Genomic DNA, 24,921 nt, shown 5'->3' with positions numbered 1-24,921 from the left:
TGGTCCTCATTCATGGTATACAGTTGTTCCTCATAGTTAATGTGTTTCATATTTAATTTATTTAAGCAATGTCTACTAACTTTCTGAAAATATTTGTAGGCTTTGAATCGCTTTGCAACTACGGTGGAAGAAAATGATGCAAGGAAGGTGTGGCAGAAGGTGGCTGCCAATCGATTTGCAGACATGCTGCACACTATGAAGACTGCAGCAAAAAAAGCATCTGGCGTAGTAGATGATCCATTACTGTGGAAGGGCCATGGTCCTATTACTATCAGGAGAGATTACTGGGATGAAATATGCGATATGTGGGCGGGAGATGCATTTAAAAATCGCTCTGCGAAGGCTTCACAAAATCGATCGAAGATGCCCGAAGCCCATCTACACACAGGTGGATCTAAGACATTTGGGAGCCACCTAAAGAAAATGGTAACTCATCAATATATAATATTAATTTTATAAGTATAGTTGCAAATTTGTGTACTAAATCTTTTGTCATTTAACTTCGCAGGAAGCAGAAAAAGGAGGCAGTGTACCATATAAGGATGTGTTTGTAGAAACACATAAACGGAAGACCACGGGAGTCTTCGTATCAGAGAAGGCGAGAACGACAACGGTATGTATTAATTCTATTAATAATCATTGCAATATATATGCAAGTCATCATAATGTTATCATTAATTATTAATGAATACTTTAAACATTATTTTGTAGGAGGCATATGAGCAACAAATGGTAGAGCGATATGGTGAAGACGCTACTCAGCATCCATCATTTGATCCTACAGCATGGGTGACTGCAGCAGGTGAACCCAAAAAAGGTCGCGTGTTCGGGTTTGGGAGTAATATGAACACTTCACCAGTTATTGGTTCTTCCAGTTACGGCTCACCAACTTCTTGCGCCGACATAAGCTCCAAGCAGCCGACTATTCTTTCCGGTGATGATGTACGCGAGATCATTAATGAATCACTGAATAACTACTTCCAATACACCGTCGCCCCCTTTCTCCGAAATGAGATCAAGGCCGCTGTTCAGGATAGGGGATCTTCGATTCCAGGTCCCTCTCAGGTATAATCACATATATAGTTTTTTTGACTATCTTAAAGCACATCTGAGCATGGTAGAATCACATATAGAGTTTTTCTAGATGCCTTAGAACACATATGAACATGCTATAATCACATATTCAATTTTTTTACTGCCTTAGCACACATATGAGCATGATAGAATCACATATATATATATTTAACTTTTTGTCTGTCTTAGAGCACATATGAGCATGATAGAATCACATATAAAGTTTTTTTGATTGCATTAGAACACATAAGCATGCTATAATCACATATTCAGTTTTTTTACTGCCTAAGAACACATATGAGCATATTATAATCACATATTCTGTTTTTTGACTGCCTTAGCACACATATGAACATGCTATAATAACATATAGAGTTTTTTAACTGCCTTAGAACACATATGAACATGTTATATATCATTTATGATAGAATCACATATAAAATTTTTGGCTTTGCCTGCCTTAGAGCACATATGAGCATGCTATATTCACATATTCAATTTTTTTACTGCCTTAGCACACATACGAGCATGATCGAATCACATATATAGTTTTTTGCTTGCCTTAAAGCACATCTGAGCATGGTAGAATCACATATAGAGTTTTTTTATATGCCTTAGAACACATATGAACATGCTATAATCACATATTCAATTTTTTGACTGCCTTAGCACACATATGAGCATGATAGAATCACATATAGAGTTTTTTTATTGCCTTAGATCACACATGAGCACATGATAGAATCACATATAGTGTGTAATTTATTTCATTATATTTTGTTTATCAATACTGACTGTTCTTTTCTTGTGTAGGCTGCTAGCGATAATCAGGGTAGTGGAGCTGAAGGGACAGATAAAGACAATGAACAAGAAGACGCACAAAATCTTGGCGATGATTAGAGGACTGTGTTGAAGAAGTTCTATTTTTTTTATTTTTCCTAATTGTAATTGTTGAATTGTAAATAATTAAACTTTTTAGTTTTAAGGTGGAACGATTAATTATTATAGATACTTGTTATATGAATTTTTTTGTGTGGTTTGTTTTTTATTTACAGGAAATATAAATTGTACAGGAAATATAAATTGTACAGTTCTCCGTAATTAATTTTTAAATAAATTTTTTTTGATTTTTTTTCGTTTTTGCGACGGATTAGCGACGGATGATTCCGTCGCTATTCATATTAATCTAGCGACGGCTTAGCGACGGAATTAAATCCGTCGCCACGCCGTGGTCGCCGTTTAGTACCGGCGGATTGGCGACGGAATATAGCGCTCGTTATTCCGTCGCAATTAGCGACGGACTTGGCGACGGAATAATTCCGTCGCCAGTTAGCGTCGAAATATTCGCGACGTAAGCATACTGTCGCCGCGTTGTCGCTAATCCGTCGCTAACATGGTTAGCGACGGATTAGCGACGGATTAGCGACGAAAGGTGGTCGTCGCTAATCTACTGCTCTGTTGTAGTGGACATTCGCTAATCCATCACAAATTAGCGACGAATATAGTGATCAGGAAATTGCGACGGGCGCAATCCATCGTTAAGCCGTCGCTAAACGGATTAGGGATGAATTTACGATGAATTATCGTTGGATAGTGTATGTCGCTAATCCGCATAATTCTTACATATATTTTATATACTATCAAGCTTTAAAAATATTTTTTTTAGAAGAGCCTGATCATGATTAGCTTGCAAAGAGCAGAGGTGTAGCCTTAATGAGCCAAGCTTGGCCCGTTAACTAGCTCCTCTATTGGGGGGATTTTGAGAGAGAGTAGGGATTGCGGAGGACAAGGTCTCCACCCTCACTCCATCTCAAAATTTTTCCCTTGAATTCTTGTCCATCTTCGTCTCAAAATAGCTATCCTCATTTTCATTCCCACCTCTGTCCCCATCTCAAACTAATTTTATTTTTATTTTAAGAGGATTAAGAAGAAAATAATGGAAGGAAGGGTTTAGGGTTAGGAATATATGTATATGTATATATAAAGATTTTATAATATATAAGGGTATATTTATAATTTTATTAACTAAAATCGGGGACGGGATGGGGCGGGTGGGGGCAAGAGTAAGTCCATCCCCACCTTCATCCCCATAAGTAGGGGTGGGCATCGTGCCAGGCCTGTTTAGAGCTCAGCCCATCGGGCTTTAAGTGTGATCCAGCCCATAGATGGCCCGGCCCATTTACTAGCGGGTGGGGCTTTGGCCTGGTTCTTAACATGTTCAGGTTTGAAGAGTAGCCCATGACCTGGCATATTGGGCCAATGTAAAGTGGTCTGGCCTGGCCTAAACCCAATTAAGTAGTGCAACTAATTAGATAAATAATAAATAATTAACAAGTTCTTATATACTAAACTAATTGTCTTTTTAGTTTTCATAAAATTAATACAACTAATTAATTCGATAATAATAATTATACCATGTTATTTTGTAATTAATTATTTTTAAAATTTTATATTATTAAAAATTACTAAATAGATCAGGCCGATTGAGCTGACCCGGTAGCCCGCGGCCCGACCCGAACCCGGCCTACGTATATAACTGGCCGGGTAGCTAACAAGCCCAGCCTAAAACCTTGAGGCAAACCCAGTCCATGGCAGGTCAGGTCGGCTTGGCCCATCGGACTGCCCGGTCCATCCGTTTTTCCCCCGGTTCACTGTCATTCCTATAAGAAAGAGAGAGAGAGTCGGGTGGGGGAGTAGGGCACTGCCACCCTGATCCTTCTTCAGGTGGGCACGTACCCAACCCCCTGACCTCTCAATGTGGCTCCCCCACTGATTATGAAGGCAGAAATTTTGGCTTGGACTATGTTCAGATGTTGCAGTTGGCGTATATATGTGTGCCATGTTGTCCTCAGAATTGCCTTTGTCTTCATCATTCATGTTGGAACTGTCTAGCTGGTTGATTGACTTGTGCGAGTACAATGATCAAAATCTCTTTGGGTTCAAACGAGATCTTTAGTTAGCCGAGTTGAATGGCAGCATTGTCATCTACAGATCAAAATGCATCTATCCAAATTTGAAAATAGCTAGGGTCATGAACTGGACCCACCTTGCTCCAAAATCGGGCCAGAATTGAATTAATCCACCTGATTGAAACCAATTTAAAGCCATGCCTGGCCAGGTTCTAAAGCTCATATGCTTGGTATCAGGGCCATGGAGTGGCCATCTTAGGGATGTCAACGGGTTGGATGTTATCCTACATCCGACCTGAATACAAATCTGATTAGTCGGATCCAGTAGCCAAGCTAGGATCTGATTAGCATGCTCTACTTGCACCATAGTTGAGAATGCAAGTACCAAACAAAAGCACCAAAATCATCCATAGGCAACAAATCATGACATTAACAAAATATATACACCAGTTTGCACTTTCTAAATTGTACACATAATCCTTGTGAAATATTTTAGCAAATATCATTTCTCTTGCTATTAAAAGGGAGTTTTGATATCTATATTAGTGAATCAATGAATTTGGTTTTTAATACTTCATTTTTGAGGTTTTGTTCTTTTTGGACATCGAATTGTTTCATTACTGTTGAAACATCCAAATTACACGGATCCAAGGAATGTCAAGACATTGATGCACCATAAAAAATCTACATCTCAAAGGCTTAATCTGTGCCTTTTAAGTAGCACTACTAAAGACCACAAGGGGGTGGCCCACATGGTATCAAGCTTGTGGATAAGGTCATCCCTACCATGAGTTCGAGTTCCCGGGTGGATGCCCCCTTTCCCAAGGCTCCCTGAAACACGGATCCCATCATTTGAAATAGGATGGGTTCCATCATACATTCAATCCTAGCCATTCAGCAGAACCATCTAGACGTTGATTGGATGGCTAGGATTGAATGTATGATGAAACCCATCCTATTTCAAATGATGGGATCCGAACAGTGTTCGGCTTCGGGGTTGAGGGATGCATATTGGAGTTTTAGGCCGTCGGAACAGTGACCGTGTGTATGGTAGGCTACGACCAGCACGGCTAGGTCTCTGATCCTGGGTGTAGTTTGTCTGTGTACTGAATTCAAGTAATCATAAGTAGGAAAAGAATAAGTAGGCCATTTACTAGAATGCACCTAATCTTGTGATTCAAGAGTTTGACAAATTTCTCCATTAAATCAAATCTAGTTCCTTAACCTACCAACGTGTAAAACAAATCGATGCAAAGACAATGACGAATCAGGTCATGTATATACAATATAGTTATGACCATTATACTTTCAGTGATCCACTTTTTCAAGGGAATAACATTTTCTTTTAATTTCTCAAGGATTTTCTTAGAAAAAATTCCAAACAAAAACTTTGCAGGTCTTATGGAGAATATGGATCACTAGCAAATTTCCAAAAGGAAATAACCCCGAACAGGCAAATGCACATGCCCGCGCTTGCGCACACACACACACACACACACACACACACACACACACAACATATGATGGCGAAGGATCCTATCATGATACTAGTTGTCCAACCATGCATCTGGACGGTTAAGATTAGTCCACATTCAGGATGATAATGTAGACGAATCCTATAGCCGTTGCTTGGACACATGGGTAGGATAAGAGGTGACGGATCCACATCATATGCAGTGGCCATTACCAGTTGAAGTGTAGATCCTTGGATTCTACAGCTGTGGAAAGGAAGGAAAAGAAAAATTCAAAGTAGATTGTCAGATAAAAAAAAATTTACTGTGCAAAAAGGAAATATGCATGAACAAAGGAACAGCAAGAGGAAGCAGATAGCAGTTCACGTGGTTTGGGAGCTCCCTCCAAGAAAGCATATTTTGTCCAAATGGTCCCACGGCCAATGTGAGCAAGACATGAAAGACTGCACCCGGACAAAAAACAAAGTTAAGATAGAGTGCCTTCAATTCCAAAACGCGTGATTACTAGTCCCAATTGACCTTTGACCTCATGTGCCTATGAATTTGCCTTTGTGTTTTAGTATGTGATGATCTGTGTTCAACTATTCAAATAAGCAATAGATATTGCAGGATAGTGAAAACCCTAACAGCTACTTGATGGAGATATTTTGCAAAATCCAGAACCAACAGCAGCACATGTATAACACGTTGCTCTTTGTCTAAATAAAGGGAACAAAAAAAATAAAAGAATTACGCAATGGATTTATATACCAAGTTGATGCGATCCCCTCTATCTATCAAGGCTGCATATTGCAAGGAACGAAACGCAGCTCCAATAGGTTAATTATTATAGAAGGATCATCTACAAAAGCAAAGCAATAGTGAAGAGAAAGTGGAACCATAAAAACAGACTATTTGAGTAAAACTTATACAAAAGGCGTTTCAAATTTACAGGTAACAAAATGAACATGATAGCCCCAGCCGGGCAGTCAAGGTCCGATTCTCATGGTGCATCACCCTTCTGTGCAAGCTGACGCCTAGCATAAGCCTTGGGCCTTGGAATTTATACTGCCCGTACAACGACTGTAGGTATGACAGGTTGAGCCAGTGCGATCAGGTCTTTATGCGGGGTGCAGTTTATTTGAATTATAAATAAAAAAATTAAACATAATAAACTCTCTCTCTCTCTCTCAATACTTTAATAAAGGTACAACTAAACCTATGTTTAACATCACAAGCTGTGGGCTTATCCTCGGATCCCAAGTTATATTTCTGTACATAGTGTTAGTCTCGCCATATATAGATGGATTATATCGTTTCTCTATGTTAGCAGTCCATACATGAACGTCCAGAGTGCATGGATGACAGTGGCGCGGTTATCTACTAGTGGAAGTTCAATAACTAAAACCCAAAGATTCTTGGTTCAAACTCATTGTAGCATGCAATTGTTACCACATACACTACACCTTGGAATTTTCTACTTACCATTAACCAAAGCTCTCTCTCTCTCTCTCTCTCTCACTCTCTCGTTTTTCTACTTACCATTAACCAAAGCTCTCTCTCTCTCTCTCTCTCTCTCTCTCTCTCTCTCTCTCTCTCGTTTTGGAGGGAAAATCCTAGAAGTGGTAAAAAATCATGTGACTCATTTGCTCAAATCTAGCCAATATGTCCACTTGAAGTGAAAATACATAAATCCTGCCCTCACCACAGGAAAAAAAGTAAAATAATAATAATAATAATTCCATCAAAGTGACCTATTAGGGGTCCAGTATTGCCACTGGCACACAACAGCTCCACTTGCTTTGCAACAGGAAAGGTCCATTTTTTTTTACAATTTTCACGGTTTCACTTTCACTACATGGATGCTATATAGATACAAGTCGTGCTCCTTGAGAGAGAGAATGGATGCTGTATAGATACAAGTGCTCGTGTGTGTGTGTGTGTGTGAGAGAGAGAGAGAGAGAGAGAGAGAGAGAGAGCAACAGTTCAAAGCGCGGGCAGGTTATATGTTCACTCGGTGAACACGCATTGTAGCTACAGTGCAACAATTTTGAAACATATGAATGACAAACATCCGTGACACCTTGGCTGTGTTATCTTCTCGTAGATCACCAACCTCCAACACTACTTTGTCACGCTCCTCGCCTCTCTGAATTTCCTTCTGCATGGGACCCTCTTTCCCATGCACATATACAAGGAAAAAAACACAATAAGAAAAGAAAAGAAAAGAAAAGAAAAGAAATGATATTGCGTTATTTCTCATGTGCCCTTTTCACTACGGCCTTCTTCCCCTCCACACACTATACCTCCAAGTACCAAAGGACCAACATGCCCTCATCGTGACATACAAATGAACCATGTTTTCTATGACCACCCTTATCGCCGTCGAATTTGAGCCGTTTACATGCTAAACTCCATCGTCGTCGTCTCATGTTCTACTCTCACTGGGTGTGCAGATGCCTTTCACTGTTCTGCTGAGGTTTAAGAACGACCTCGTGCCCTAAGTGAACCAGTTTTAGGCAAGGGTTATTAAAAAAAAAAAGACAGCATATACTTCTGGACTCGTGAATAGAAATGCACAACAAGACAAGCTAACTCGGGCTCAAGCTCGACTTGTTTAGGCTCGTATTGAATTCATCCCAGTAGATAAATAAGCTGAGCTTGAGCACTGGTACACATAAACGAGCCGAGCTTGATCAGGCAATCAATCTCAGTTGAGCTAGGTTTGTATAGTTATATAATGCACGTAGTATAATATATGTAAAATTTATGTTTATAAATTTAACACATCATATGGCCTTGATCAATGGGTAAGGTGTTAACCATTTACAAAGGAGGTGGGTACGTAGTTTACAAAAGTTCAATCCGGTTGAATAATTATTTTTTTATTCGAGCCGAGCCTCGAACTCGGCTGGCGTGTATTAATCCTACTCGCGAATGGGATGTGAGAGAGTGGATGGCAGTTAGAGGGTGTTTTAGTCAACTACAAAGTCAAAGACTATTCTCGTCTCGTTAGATGTTTGCATTTGTTTTTTCGGTACCCTTATTTTGGTGGTCCGTCATTCACGCGGTAAGTTGACAGCTTCTGCATCCCGGATGTACACGTCATCACGGTTTTGCCAAATAGGACGACGACAAAAAGGCCACTCGGGTAAGTCTAGTCAAAAGACTGACACAGAGATGCCACGTCAGAATGGGATACATAATGACTAAAATACCCTTAAATGGGCGCGGTAAAGCCACGAAAGTACAATCTTGGAAGTTGAAATCCTGCCGCGATTTTCTCGAGAAAGTCGCCTTAGGGAAAGAGAGATAATTCCCCGATCACGCATTTACTTTCCCCGAAATTCCTTTCGCATTAGCGGTGAAGTTTGGCATGAGATCCGAAACAAACCTACAGTGTCAGGGTTTGGTGATAAATGAAAAGGTCCTACTAGAATTCAGGACAAATCCGAAGAGTCCGATTATTATATGAAGCCGGACATGATTTGTAAAATTTCATATCAAACTCGGGCTTGACTCGAGTTTCCGACTAATAAGATCTGTAATTTTTCAATATAAAAATTTATTATTTTATCGAGTATGATTCGGGCCTGATTCATGTAATCTTTATAGGATCCGGGTATAGTTTCTTTTATAGCCAGTTTGATTGCACTCGAGTTCAAACCCGATACTATCATCTCAAATCAGGTCTGGGTTTGATTCTACTTAAATGTGAACTAAACCCGACCCGTTGATACCCTACATGATACCAGAGACCATACGCCATGACTGGTCCCTGTAAGCAATCATCTTCTCCTTGTCCGACACTGAAACCAAGTTACCAACCAACATGGAAAATGACCTTACCATAGATGGATATGGGCATAGGCTAGTGGCAAAAAAGTTTCAAACGGTAAAATAACGGCAGTAAAATTTTCTTGAGAAATTGGACTGTTTTATTTTCTCGTGATTATTTGGCAAAATATCGATAAAAATTACTTTCAAAATAAAGTGAAAATAAAAGCAATTAATGTAAAGTAATGTTTACCACTTTAAATAATGTGCAAAATGTCACGTTAAAAAAAAAGTTATATTTCTCACTTTGTGGATATGTTTCCATTTTGGTTGCTATCGGACTGGGTCACTTGTGGATATGTTTTCACTTTGACACAAATCTCAAAGATTGATTTTTTCACGAGGCAAAACTCTAATGATAAATTATGGAAATTCTCTTCAACAAAATCTCAGGAAAATATTGGCATATATAAAATTGAAAAACATATATTTGAAAACATGTAAACATATAGATTTGAAAAATGTTAATATCGTGATAAACTCGTGATCTTTTCAATAGGCAAAGTTTAGAGAATATCAAGACTTGTTCATAATTACATCAAATATCATGACAAAATAACGATATTTTCAGTATATAACCCACATTTGCCACCACGGATCCAATTTGGAACTGGCTCAACAAAACCAACTAAAACACGTATAAGCCTATTGGACATCATCTATCACCACATTCTTAATATATTCTACAATTTTCAAGATTAAAAAATAAAAACAGGAATTTTGGAATCTTACACAATCTTCAAGATTAGTAAACAAGGAATTTTGGGAGCATTTCCCTCGTACGAAAGTGACCCACATCAAGGGTAGTATAGTCAATTAATAAAAAGTCACGTTCTCTCTCTCTCTACCATTTCGCTCCAAAAAAAAAGTGCAAATGGTAAAAAAAATCCAGGAAAAAAGCGGGATAAAAACATTTGAAATGCTACAACGGTCAATTGGCAACCATCGGTGGAGTCTCTCTCTCTCTCTCTCTCCTTCCTTTCTGCTCTCTAATGCCATCAACAGAGAGCTCGTAAAGGGCAATTGAAGAAGATGAAGAGCGTTCTCTCTTGCCTTCTGCTCGGCCTCCTTCTCTCTGTCTCTGTATGCAGAGGAACAGACGTTTCTGTGCAACTCAACGACGATGTGCTCGGCCTCATCGTCTTTAAATCGGGAATTCACGACCCCAACTCCGCCCTCAGCTCCTGGAATGAGGACGACGACACCCCATGTTCCTGGAAGTTCGTAAAGTGTGACGCCGTCAACGGGTTCGTCTCCGAAATTGCGCTAGATGGGCTGGGTTTGTCGGGGAAGATCGGAAGAGGGCTCGAAAAATTGCAGAATTTGCAGGTCCTATCTCTTTCCAGGAACAATTTCTCTGGGAGTCTCAGCCCGGAGTTGGCTCGGATAGGTAGCCTTAGGAGCCTCAATTTGAGTTTTAACGGCTTTACCAGCACAATTCCTGTCGGTTTTGGGGCGATGAAGTCGATCAGAGTGCTGGATTTTTCCGAGAATCTGCTGTCAGGTCCAGTCCCCGATCATCTCTTTGATAATTGCACGACGATTCGATTCGTCTTAGTGGGGGGTAATCTTTTCGTGGGGGAGTTGCCGAAAACGCTTAAGAAATGTGTGGTTTTGGGTGGTCTAAATGTTTCCGGGAATCGTCTTTCTGGTTCCCCTGATTTTGTTGATGGAATTTGGATGATGAGGAGCTTGAGATTGCTTGATCTATCTAGCAATGGTTTTGTTGGCCCCGTTCCAGTCGGCGTATCGGGTTTGCAAAATCTTCAGGAGCTCTATTTGCAGAAGAATCAGTTCTCAGGACCATTGCCATTTGATGTTGGGTTGTGTGTTCATTTGGTTCATATGGATCTTAGCAGTAATCTGTTTACTGGTGAGATACCCAATTTGTTCCAAAGGCTTAGTTCTTTGTCTTACATTGATTTATCAAGGAACAAGCTAAATGGTAACATCCCAACATGGGTAGCCAGCCTGAGCAATCTTCAGTACTTGGATTTTTCAGGTAATTATATGAATGGAAGCCTGCCTTCTTCACTGGGTGACTTGAAATTATTGCGGCATTTGGGTCTTTCTGAGAACAGGTTCTCGGGCTTGATCCCTGAGAGGATCACAGAATGCACCAAGCTTTCAGAGCTGAGCTTGAGGGACAATGATTTCAGTGGAAACATCCCTCCAGGTCTGTTTGAGCTTGGGCTGGAGAAAATCGACCTGTCATCCAATGACCTTTCTGGTTCGATACCGTCTGGCTCGACTCAGGTGTTCGAGTCTCTTCGCACACTCGACCTGTCCAACAACAACCTAACGGGTGAAATACCTCTGGAGATGAGTTTCTGTGTCAACATGAAGTACTTGAACCTGTCATGGAACAATTTGCAATCGAAGTTGCCTCCGGAGTTTGGAGATTTGAAGTCTCTTTCACAATTGGATCTGCGTTACAGCGGAGTATACGGCTCTATTCCGAACAAGCTGTTCGATGCCACCGCTCTAACATTCCTTCAATTGGATGGAAATTCTTTAACCAACCCGATCCCAAAGGAGATTGGCAACTGTTCATCCCTGACTTATCTGTAAGTTTTACTCAATGTTTGCTTTTCACCTTCTTGTTCTTTAGAAACTAGGAAAATGAGGTTGAACCTAGTGTAAACTTTTCTTCTTACAGGAGCCTATCACACAACAGCTTAGATGGGTCAATTCCCATGGAATTATCAAAGCTAAGAAAACTTTTGATACTAAATTTAGCCTTCAACAATCTGAGTGGAGAAATTCCAGAGCAACTTGGAAGTTTAAACAATCTGTTGGTAGTGAATCTTTCTCATAACAAGCTGAGAGGGAAACTCCCAAAGGAGGGCATATTTCCAAACTTAGATCAAAGTGCATTAGAAGGAAATCTAGGCATCTGTTCACCAAATTTTTCACAGAAATGTCAAATGAATATCCCCAAGCCCTTGGCTCTAAACCCAGGAGACTACAACAATGGAAATGGTAACACAGTCTCAGGGCCCAGTTCTCAGAAATTTAAGCATAGAAGGTTCCTCACTGTTTCATCCATTATTGCAATATGTGCTGCTGTGGTTATAGTTTTGGGGGTTGTGATGGTGACCTTACTGAACATCAAGACTCGGAAAAGGATACAGTTAATGCAGCCTGCATCAGAAAGTCTCTGTTCAAGCACCCCCAAGTGTAACCCAGCCATGGGAAAGCTAGTTCTGTTCAGCTCCGCCGCAGATTCGGGCTCAGAGGATTGGGTGAACAATGCTCAGACCCTGTTGAACAAAGCCTCTGAGATAGGAAAAGGTGTCTTTGGAACAGTTTACAGAGCTTCTGTCACCGAGGGAAGTGATGTAGCTATAAAAAAGCTTGTAACATCGAACATTGTACAGTGTGAAGATGATTTCGACAGAGAGGTTCAGATTCTGGGGAAGGTAAGGCACCCAAATTTGATTAGTCTCAAAGGGTACTACTGGACTCCTCAACTACAGCTCTTGATCTCTGAGTATGCTGCTAATGGAAGTTTGCAGGAAATACTTCATGAGAATTCTGCTGGTGGTTTGCCTCCGCTTTTATGGGCGCAGCGCTTTAAGATTGCTCTTGGGACAGCAAAAGGCCTAGCTCACCTTCACCAATCATATAGGCCACCAATTATACACTACAACATCAAACCAAGCAATATACTGCTTGATGAGAACCTCAACCCAAAAATATCAGACTTTGGTTTAGCAAGGCTTCTTCCCAAGCTTGACCAACACATACTAAGCAGCAGGTTTCAGAGTGCACTTGGCTATGTTGCACCAGAATTAGCATGCCAGAGCTTAAGGATTAACGAGAAATGTGATATTTACGGATATGGAGTGCTCGTACTCGAGCTTGTAACAGGGCGAAGGCCTGTAGAATATGGGGAAGATGATGTTGTGATCTTGTGTGATTATGTCAGGAGTTTGATTGAGCAAGGAAATGCACTAGAATGTGTTGATCCAAGCTTGCCGGAGTGCCCAGAGGAGGAAGTTTTGCCAGTGTTAAAGTTGGGCTTGGTGTGCACATCTCAAATACCTTCAAGCAGACCCTCTATGGCTGAAGTGGTGCAGATATTGCAGGTTATCAAAACCCCAGTTCCAGATAGGATAGAGATTTTCTGAGACACCCATAATGACCATGATCTTCTGTATAACTGAAACCTTTGTTTTATTATCTGGCTTTCCTCATCTTCACCCTAATGTTAATGTCATGTGTTTAATCTCCATATCAGTTTTTTCTCTCCCTTTGCTTTAGGTATGTGCTTTATAATGCTTGTTCTTTCATGGTTTTCCTTTTTCTAGAGGCAATTAGATATCAAGAATACTTCTCCAGTTGTTTATCTGGCAGTCGCCGCCTGGAAGGTTGATCCAGCAATGGAACAAGTAATGAGGGTGCAGCAGCAACCCCCCCCCCCCTCGAATAGTTAGCCAGTATCCCTACCAGGTTGGTATGCTTGTATACATATTATCTACTGATACTACAAGAATGAGGGTCAATAGCGGTGATTTGTCTTGCCGCTATTGGCCTATAACGGTACCGATAAGTTGATGTTAAGAAATTACCTTTGTTGACCAATAATGACGACATTTATAGGTCTCCTTTAAATGGTAACCCAACACCAGTAGGTTGCTGAAATTGAGAACACTAATAGAGGCGAGATGGCCTATAACGACGAGATTTTTGGCTCGCCGTTATAAGTTACTTATAGGTTATATCATTCTTGTCTCGCCGTTATAGCCTATAACGGTGAGTATTAACTCACCGTTGTAAGCTATAATAAGGAGAATTAACTTGCCATTATAGGTTGGCTATAACAGCGAGACATGGATCTCGCCTATAATGGTGACATAGGAATGTATGTCACCATTATATGCTCTAAACTTGCAAATTGAAAACTAAAAATTAGTTTTAATTTTTTTTATATTCAACAAAAACTTCAAGTAAACTTCAAACATGCATCTTCAAACATTCAACTTTAAACATACATACTTAAAAATACAATTTAAATTAAAAAACAAACATATACTTCAAATATACAAAACCTCTTCACATCCTCTCCAAGCCTGCAACACACACATTTCAAATACAAATCTCTTACACCCCGTACATCCTTTCTAAGCTTGCAATAAACATATATACTTCTAATATTTATATAAATAAAAATTTAATTATAGCAAAGAGTTAAAACAAAATACTAAACTAATATTTACTTGAGGCTGTCATGGACGACTTTGGAGCTGCAGTGGCATGTGGTGTGTGAGGAGGCCACCTCTTCCTCCCTTGATGTATCACCGGCCCATGATATGAGGATGCCCTGCAATATCAGAAAATATCACAAATAAGACTGGACTGAGGGCTCTAAATAAATAAGATTCTCTCATAATGTAAATAAAGTGATGAATCATACCAATAAGTCAAAGACCTTTCATATGCTTGCCAAGCAATGTCCAAAAAATGCTAGTGCTAATAAATTATAGAAGTTCTTGTTCCATAAATATTTTTCATAAGAAGTGAGGTCAAAGTGTCCATGCTCACACATTGTCATGTTCGTTAGTTTGGTTTTGGTAACTATACTTAGATTCCATTGCAACCTTTATCTTTCACGAAATTACACATCAAAATATTTATCAATCATCCTCTGAATAATCTCAATGTAACTGCATGGGATCTACGTCGATGGTGTGAAGAGGTAATGAATAAACCCCTTCACTTCACATCCTATTGGCGAAATCAACATGACCATGTGTCACTACAAGGAATTGATCAATTCTAGATGTATAAGGTTCAGAACTTCTGTCATGAATGTATATTCATGATTGATTCATATTCATAGATGGCGACCCCACTATATTCAGTCAAGAAAAAAGACGACAGAACAAGAAGAAGAAGCAAAAGTTATAGCAAACAAAGACATGAAAAATGAGAAGCCTAACACAACACGAGCATATGATGGTCATTTCCATCATGGTAGCCATATTCACACTCCCTATGCAAAAGTTATTGAAAAATTAATCCTAAAAAAACTAAGTACTTCCTACTAGGTGTGAAAGCCAACAATATATTGTTATTGGAAATGGTCTAGAGCAAAGAACTCAAAAAGAGATGGATTGTTAATTTTGAATCAAGAGCACCTAAAAGTTACAAGGGGGTGTGAATATGGCTATCATGATGAAAATGATCATCATATTTGAAAACCAATTCTTTCCCTAGCCTAATTTCCACTCAACAAAGTCAGTCTTGAGATCAAAACTAAAACATGCCATACATGCTCATATGAATCCCAAAAAATATTTTCACATATTATATGGATACCATGATGAAAATGACCATCATATGCTCATGGTAGCCATATATGCTTAGAGCTAAAACATGCATGATGCTTTATTTTCTTATATAAATCCCAAAAATAAATTAAAATGCCCTTTTAAAATAGGATTATGATTTATTAATTATAATTGTGCTATAGTAGTATTATTTACCCCTAATGCATATAACTGAAAATATGGTTTTAGATTTGAGTGTCTCAATGTGCTTGACCATTCAACAGATCAAGATTAAATATTAAAGGCCTGGCGAGATTATGCAACAGATGAAAATTCTGCAATGAAAGTGGAAAGACATTATTGACTTTATAGTGGGTTTATCAAAAACCTGAAAACAATATGATGCGATTTGGTAATCATTGACAGACTCACCAAATCTACACACTTCTTGCTGATCTATATCAATCAATACCTGAAAAGTCTGGCAAACTTATATGTCAAAGATAACGATAGGCTGTATGGAGTACCGGTCTCGATCATTTTTTATCGTGACCCTTGTTTTACCTCTTGATTTTAGAGAAAATTACAACAAGCTCTTGGTACGAAGTTGAAATTTAGTACGACTTTTCATTCTCAAACAAATGGATAATCAAAACGAATTATATGGATACTGGAGGGCATGTTATGAGCATGTATGATAAATTGAAAAGTCGATTGAGATGCATATGTGATACTTATCGAATTTGCATACAACAATAGATATCATGCTAGCATTGAGATTACTCTATATAAAACATTGTACGAGAGACCTTTTGGATCACCAGTTTATTGAGATAAAGTTGGCGAGCAAACAATGGACTTGCTAATTGTACTGAAACATTACACTCAGCAAATTCAAATGATTCAAAATAGACAACATACCGATCAGAGTCGACAAAAGAGTTATGCTAATCAACAACGTAAAGAACTCACTTTTTTGGTAAGAGAAGGGTGTCTATCAAAGATCTCCGACGAAGAGTGACTTTTAATTTGGGAAAAAGGGAAAATTAAGTCCTAGGTTCATCAGACCATTCAAAATTCTGGATCAAATCAGTGAAAAAACTTACCATGTGGTGCTACATCCTCAATATACGCAAATACACAATGTCTTTCACATCTCCATGTTAAGGAAATACATTTATGATATGTCGCATGTCATTCAATATAAAGTCATGGACATTAGAGAAGACCTCACTATAGAAGAAAAACCGGTGAAAATCATGGATCGACAGAAGCAAGTGTTGAGAACGAAAACCATTCTCTTGTCAAAATACTATGGCAATATCATGGAATCGAGGAATGTACTTGAGAACTGAAATCTAGCATGAAAGAATAATATCCTGACTTTTTTTAGTAGTCTTTGTAATTATAATTTCGATAACAAAACTCTTAAGAATGGTAGAATGTAAAGTTTGCAATTTTTTTGGATTTTCTAAAATAACAAGGGGTTATCTCAGTATTTTTATGGATAATTAATTGACAGATAATTATAGATGAGGTTTGGGGTCATATCATGTCATTTAAGATTTATGAGCCTTTTAAAACGTGTTTAGATTTGGATCTTGTTGGAGAACCCATGATGATTAATCCCCATGAAATCCAGTTCAACTTGAACACATAGGATCCATTAGATCTTATAGTTTAATTGAGTTTGGATGCAAAGAGATATGAATTCATACACCGATATGATCAGAATTTGAATCCATTCGATTGGACTTGGTTTAAGTTAACAATAAATTTTGAACTGGGATCTAGAAAGAGATCCTGGTTACTCAAACCATGGGATTAGGATTTAGATCCATTACGTGGATCTAATCTCAAAATAAGTTGGAACCAGAAGAGATCCAAAGTGTTAAACACATCAGGTTTGGAATTGGATCTGTTTAACAAACCAATTCTAAACAAACTAATAAATAAATATATAATATAACTGGTTGTGGTTCACATAATTGGATTGGATCTATTGAATAAACCCAATCCACATTAAATGTAAATGATATATATATATATATATATATATATATATATATTGATACCTATATGTATAGTTGAATCTAAGATCCAAATAAGACCAAAAGTGGGTCTCATTTAAAAACCAAATGGACCCAACCCAACTGATAAGAAACCCATTACCAACCGTATGGGTTGAATCCAAAGGATCCAAGCCATGTTACCCTTCTCTCTCAACCATGTTTGGGTTGGATCCTGGATCCAACCCACTCAATACCCTCTATCGAATCTCTTCCTTAACCCGGTTTGACCCACTATGACCCACCGCCATCCAAAAATCTATAACACCCACCCCCATTGTTGAGTTTTTCGTTCTTCACTCACATACTCTTTTGTTCGCTTACCTCTCTCTCTCTCTCTCTCTCTCACTGCCGTTATTACTCTCACCCTCTGGGTTCTCTCCCTTTATTGTGCACACCACTACCACCTTCACTTTTTTCGATGAGCCTCAGCATGTCAGTGGTACACCCTTGCTGAAGCCACCCCGGTCAGCCTCCTCCCCTGATTTCTTCTCTATCATGCACAGGTCAAGCCCTCCCCTAAGCCCCTTTCTCTTAATTTTCATCCTGTTTTTCGGCACCCTAGCTCACGACAGGTGCAGCCAACACCGACGTCGACCCCCTGCACTTCTCTTTTTCTCTCTCTGTGTGTTTCAGCCGAAAACAAGGCAGGTTGGAGTCCCGCCTCCCCTGCCTTCTCCCTTTGCTTATGAGTTGTTGTTGCACCCCCTTTTTGTTGTTCAATTCAGCTTAAGCAAACTAGGCTCGGTTAAGCCCCAACCGAGTCATGTTGTTCCTTGGGTTTCAGCTCAACCGAGTTAGGCATGGTTCAAATTCAATTGAGCCCAACTTGGTCCAACTTAACTTAGCTTGGCTCGATTCAGTTCTAACCAAGCCCAACTTGGTTCAATCCCCATCGAGCCAGCTCAATTCGATACCAACTGAGCCAACCTCTTACCGCAATTTGCTGCCTCTTACGGTGGTTTGCCACCTCATTTTGCAAACCCACATGAGCACTACAATCATGCACATATGTCTATTCTTGTACCTCTAACACAAATATTGAGGCACAAGTGAGACGTTGCCTACACTCGGATTTGCCAAAGAATCACACATATTTTGAGATAAAAAAATATCTATGGTTTTTGTATTTATACGATTTTGATATATGTATTTAATACATAAATATTTAAATATATCTATATATATTTAAATATATACAAAAATATTTTAAAAATATGCATGTTCGTTTCTCGATGTATGAATGTAGGTTTCATATATTGATTATGATAGCATGATTTAAATTACGTGTGTATCTATTTATGTACATAGTTTTGCATATGCTTACTTTATTTAAAATTATGCATGCATCTATTTACGTATGTAGTTTTGTATACACTTGCTTTATTTAATTTGTACAATCATTTATTTACGTATGCATTTTTTACATACATTTGCTTTATTTAAATTATACATGATTTACTTACGTATGCACACTTTAATATGCATACACGCGCTTTAATTCACTTTTCAAAAGCATGTTCGTATCTCGACTTATGAACACATGTTTCGTATGCCAATTTTAGTCTACAGGTGTGCAAGATTTTTATGTTTGCATGCATCCGATATTTTACAAAATATATAAAAGATTTATGTTTGTATGTGTGCGAGATTTTATATTCGCATGCATCTAATAATTTGTGACATATTCAAGACATTTACGTCAACATGTGTGCGAGATTTTATATTTTCATGCATCCGATATCTTGCAAAATAAACAATAGATTTATATCTACATATGTATGAGATTTTACGTCTGCATGCATCCAATATTTTATGAAATAAACAAGAGATTTACGTCTACATATGTGCAAGATTTTATGTTCACGTGCATTTTAAATTTTGCAAAATAAAGAAGAGATTTATGTATGCATGTGTGTGAGATTTTATGTTTGCATGCTTCTAATATTTTGCAAAATAAAAAATATAATTTTTTTCTCAAATTACCTAAAATATAAACATTTTTTGTATTTGAATTCAATTTGAGATTCATGTTTTGGTATAAAATCTATAATTTTTGATAAACTTTCATAATTAGATCCAATATGATATTGTTTAAAGTATTTTATATATAAAAATATCAATTCTTATTTTTCTCAAATTACCTAAATTTTAAATATTTTTTAGTTTTTAGATTCAATCCGAGATCAATATCCAAACATGTTAAAGCATTATATGTTTGGGTGAATCGAGTTGTACGATCCAAAACAAAGTTACCCTACCCATGTCCATACATGTCCAAATTATCCACGTAACATAAAACTCAAACACTAGACACAAAGAACATAACTTCTTGTTGAGTCAAAACAAGGATGTAGTAGACTTGCTACAAAATGGACAAAACATGTGTATATTCTACTATTTCATCGAATCTTAAAATAGTAGAATATAAGTGTCACAAAAATATTAAAATACTTTAAACTTTAAAAATATTTAAACTATTTCAAAAAAAATAAAAAAATAAAACCCAATCAGCTTGGTTTCTTACCAATTTTTGGGCTGATTCGCAACGATATTGACAACATTGGTAAAAGGTAAATTAAGTGTGCCAAGTAACAAACAAGCAGATTTTGTACTATCCAAACAATGGTCCTTGCATGAAGAATCTTTACAAGGCCCACGGACAGGAGTAGGGCTAGCACTGCCAGCATTGCTGGAGAGGTGGGCATGAAACATAGTGACAAAAGGCTAAAGGGCAGAATTTGTCAGCAATGAATTGCTCCATACTATTTTCAATTTTTAAATAATACTAAATGACATCATTGGAAATTCTCTGGAGAAGAAGAAAAAAGTGTATGATATCTTGAGCCAGCTGTTTGGTTCAGCAAAAAAAAAAAAAATGAAGAGATGGTTGCTGACTTGCTGCCATGGTAAGCTCAGGGATGGCAGTGGACCAAGGGAAAACGGGGTCCAGCCCCGCCCTGCCTTACCCTGTTTGGACCAGGGATGGAGGACATGAAGCGGGGATGGAGGCTAAAATCAAAGCTCGTGTGAGAATGGAGGTGGGGATGGACTTACACTTTTCTCCGTCCTGCTTCATCCTCGTCCCGATCACCGCCTTGCCCCGCCCTGTCACCGATCCTTCTTTAGGGATGGCAGTGGATCAAGGGATAACAGGGTCTCACCCATTTGGACTAGGGATGGAAGACATGAAACAAAGATGAAGGCGGGGATGGAGGTTAAAATCAAAATCCATCCGAGGATGGACTTATGCTTTTCTCCGCCCTGCTCCATCCCCGTCCCGATCCCTGTCTTTCCCCGCCCTGTCCCTAATCCTTCTTTAGGGATGGCAGTAGACCGAGGGATAACGGGGCCTCACCCCGTTTGGACCAGGGATGGAAGACATGAAATGAAGATGAAGGCGGGGATGATGGTTAAAAATCAAAATGAATGTGATGATGGAGGGCAGGAGTGGAGACCTTGTCCCCCACCCCCACCTCGGTCCACTGCCATCCCTATAAGCTCTCACCCTAAATGACTTCACATTTTTTTTGGTTGACACCCAAATCCCTCTTGGGCTTTGTTTGTGGTAGGGTCCAGTGATGGAGATTGGAGGAGTTTGTCAAGACAAAAGAAATGATGAAGTTAATACGTATGGGTTTTATGAAACAAAGAAAGTTGATATGAATGGGTAGAAAAAATAAAAGCAAATTTATTCTTTGCAAATTAACAGTACATTGATATTGTCTTGAATTGTCGATCGTTTTCACATGTAAGTTCACAATGTTTTTTAATTTACAATGATTCAAAATCACACGATGTTTTTTAATTCATAAATGATTTATCATGTTTTGGAAATACGATAGAAGATTTTTTTTTGTGTGAAGTTAGAGGAAACTCCCTCATCATTTATCGCACCTTTGACACTTTTTCTAATAGTAAAACCCACATCTCTGTCCATACGGATGGCAGTGGAGCGGGGAAATGGTGCCCTACCCTGCTTAGCTCTGTTTGGATCGGGGATGAAGGACATGAAACAGGGATGGACGTTAAAATCAAAACCCCAACGGGGATAGAAGCGGGGATGAACTTATGCTTTCTCCCTCCTTGCCCCGATCCTCGCCTTGCCCTGCTCCGTCTTCAATCATTCTTTAGGGATGACAATGGATCGAGAGAAAACTGAGCCCTGCCTTACTCTGTTTAGATCGGAGATGGAGGACATGAAATGGAGATAGAGACAGGGGATGGAGGTTAAAATCAAAACCTTTGCGGGAATGGAGGCGGAGATGGAGGGCAAAATTTTGAAATGGGACACGGGTGGAGACCTTGTCTAGGCCCATCCATATTGATGGACCATTTATGTTTTAATTCAAATATATATTAAGCCATATTGAAGGGTTTTTATTTTCTTTAGTTATATATTTTAAAAACAAGCTACAATGTGTTTTAAATATATAATTATTTGTATTTATTTATGAAAAAATAATATAAACATTATTTATGAAAAAAATATGTGCTTTATTTAAATTTTGATGACATTCAAAAGCATAGTTACCAAAAGATTCTTGCTCCATTGGAAAACAAGAAGAGAGGAAGCCTTGCTTTTAAAATATAAAAACTTAATTTCTCACAACAAAATAAAAAGACATTTGACATAAACTCTTAACTAAGATAGATGACCGACCGAAAGTTATACTTAAAAGTAATTATTAACTGTGAATTTTTGAAAGAACACTAATTAATAATGATTCTTGAAACTTTTAACTACAACCCTTTGATTCTTCCGCTAAAGTTTTAAAGAAACCGATAAAAACAAAGTATTAACTTAATTAAAAAGCAAAAAACAGTAATTAATACCCGGCCAAACTTTTAACTACCCTTTGAATAATACTCCCGCCAATTTTTTACAGATCAAGGATAACAAATTTTTTTGCGTTCTTCCTTTCTTCCCTCACCCTAACCTCTCCCTCTCCTCTTCCATCGTCCACGCCTCCAATTCCTCCCTAGTTGAACCCTGCGCCGGAGAAAGCGGTCACAGAGGAAGCAACGAAGAGAGAGAGGGAGGGAGGGAGGGAGGAGACGATCTCTCGGCGATGGGGCGATGAGTAACTAGTGTCGAAAGGTAATTGGGATCTCTTGAATTCTATTCACCTTCTCCTACTCATTTGAGGGATTCTCTGCGCGTCTCTCTCTCTCTCTCTTTCTCGGTTCTGATCGCTAGTTTGGGCGATCGCGAAGCCCTAGCTCCGATCCTTTGGGGTTTCGTTTCTCTAGCAAATAGGATGGCTTGTCGGTACGGGAATCTGCATAGGTTTCGCTCCGGAAAAGCTTCTGTGTGAATTTTTTTGGTGCTGTTGGATCTAGGGTTTTGTTTCCCCTTCTTGTTCGGGCGTTCTGAGCGATTAGGGTGCCCGTGGGGTTGTTCTACGCGTCGGGGGTGGTTTGTGTTGATTCTTGGGTTCAGGGGTTGGAGATCGGAAGGAATTTGATCGTGAGGGTGATTTTAGGGCGTCATTTCAGAATGAGTTATTACAACTTAAATTGGGGATGCAGCTAGGATGATTCACTTTGGAGATGCAGATGTCATGGTTGCTAGATGAACCGAGTCCAGTATAGATGCTCTTTCAGTAGCTGGATTCTGTAGGTATTATGTTAACTTCTGTGCAGTAACTAAAGGGTTCTTTCTTTCTCAAGGTGCCATAAGTTACCTCTGAATTTTACTTCCATCCAGAAGATAATGGTTATTTGGCAATATAGATATTTTTTTCTAAGCACGTTACACACACATACATAGGGTAGTAATGTCATTTCTGTAAAATTATTGGCAATGAGATTTCTCTAATGTGTAACTTATTTAGGTTGGTTGTATTGTTAAGGTAATACTGACATTTGCATAAAGGGCCTTAAAGCACCATGTACTGTGGTTTCATTGTTATGCCAGTAGCAATTTGCACATTCCATGTTCCCATAATTAAAATAGAAATATGTTGAAAAGTTAGGTCATGAACTAGCTATTTAGTTTGGAAAATAAACCCAACAGATGGCAACTGCCAAATCGGAAATCATGCTAATCTTCTTGCTAAAATCTCCTCATTCTTTGTGTTAATTATGAAAATACACTGTTGAGGTTCTTAGCTCATTAATGAAAAAGGTGAAGGGAGTTTAACTACAAAAATTCTCATGCAGCTTTACCCAAACAGAAAGAGAGGTGTTTGAATCGGACCCCCTTAGCTGCAACCTGCTTATCCATGTGATATGAATCAGCGCAAGTGACATCCGCATTGAACTTCATAAACCTTCACGACATTCAAGTCAGACCCATATAGATGGATCCGTGTGTTGTCAGATATGGGCTTACTATGATTTATTTTGAATCGGGTCATATATAAGTAAATTTGGTTCAACATATGAGAACCCTAGAGGATATAGGTGAGTTTGAAGCTGTGTCCAATTGAATCTAGGTAAGTTTGCATAATATTAGCTCCTAGAATTTACTGGATGTGATATTACCCTGTGTTTTTTTGAGAGGGAAGAAAACGGATACTTGAAAATGGTAAAGCTTCATCCATTGATGAACTAAGAATCTTCTCACTAATTTTATAATTCTCATTGTTTTGATGATTTGCAGGGTATCCTTGTCTTTGCTTCTGTCATGGCAACCTTTGGGTTTGCAAATAATTTTAGAGTTTGTTCGCACCCTCATATCTGATGTAAGTCTCTCTCTCTCTCTCTGGTCAAATGTGCTAGCTGATTGTTAGGGTGTTTCTTTCTTAGCTGATAGATCTTGTGTTCAAATCATCTATTCCTAGCAAAGAAAAGAAGAAAAAAGAAAGGAAACCTTTCTCAAAGAAATATTCTAGTTCCACCAAATGGTTTAGTATCTCGAGCTTTTGTAAATGGCAAATTGGAGAAAACCTTTAATTTTTCTCTATTCGGTTGGAAATGGTATAATTACTTCTATTTCTATTGCTTGTCAAAATACACCGGCAAGAAATGGGGTTGGGTTTCCCTTTTGTTCATGACTTTATATTAACATGTGGTAATAAATTCTTCGTATATGCTACTCCTTTGCCATACAATTTCATTTCAGTGCCTTTATTGATTTAGGACAATGTTGAAGACCATATAATAAAATACCTTAGTCCTTTATTATAAAAGTAAGGTGTGCCAATCTTTTTAATCAATCATCTTATAAAATTTCAACAATTATATAGTTGATATCTAGCCCTCTTTTTGTTACACATAGCAATAAACAAACCATTGGTTAATGTGCCACTCTTATGCTTAACTGAGAGGTCCACAATCATTTACCAATGTCAGCAAAAGC

The 24,921-nt window shown here is 38.5% G+C and overlaps 2 protein-coding genes across 2 annotated transcripts; both read left to right on the top strand.

Annotated features, from left to right (window-relative positions):
* The first annotated feature begins 843 nt into the window (after positions 1–843).
* On the top strand, positions 844–2,075 carry LOC149840730 (uncharacterized). Its single transcript, XM_090005125.1, has 2 exons — positions 844–1,065; positions 1,888–2,075. The coding sequence occupies exons 1-2, from the start codon at positions 844–846 to the stop codon at positions 1,972–1,974; spliced, it is 309 nt and encodes a 102-aa protein (XP_089861251.1). The 3' UTR covers positions 1,975–2,075.
* An 8,156-nt stretch (positions 2,076–10,231) lies between these two features.
* LOC149840729 (probably inactive leucine-rich repeat receptor-like protein kinase At3g28040) lies at positions 10,232–13,507 on the top strand. The gene is made up of 2 exons (XM_090004535.1): positions 10,232–11,838; positions 11,931–13,507. Exons 1-2 carry the CDS (start codon positions 10,304–10,306, stop codon positions 13,402–13,404), a joined length of 3,009 nt encoding a protein of 1,002 aa, XP_089860661.1. The 5' UTR covers positions 10,232–10,303; the 3' UTR covers positions 13,405–13,507.
* The last annotated feature ends 11,414 nt before the right edge of the window (positions 13,508–24,921 follow it).

Source organism: Nuphar pumila, chromosome 4 (assembly GCF_984573655.1).
Source record: "Nuphar pumila chromosome 4, dmNupPumi1.hap1.1, whole genome shotgun sequence".
NCBI lineage: Eukaryota > Viridiplantae > Streptophyta > Magnoliopsida > Nymphaeales > Nymphaeaceae > Nuphar > Nuphar pumila.
Note: the sequence above shows the minus strand (reverse complement) of the source record. Positions and strands in the feature narration are given on the sequence as shown.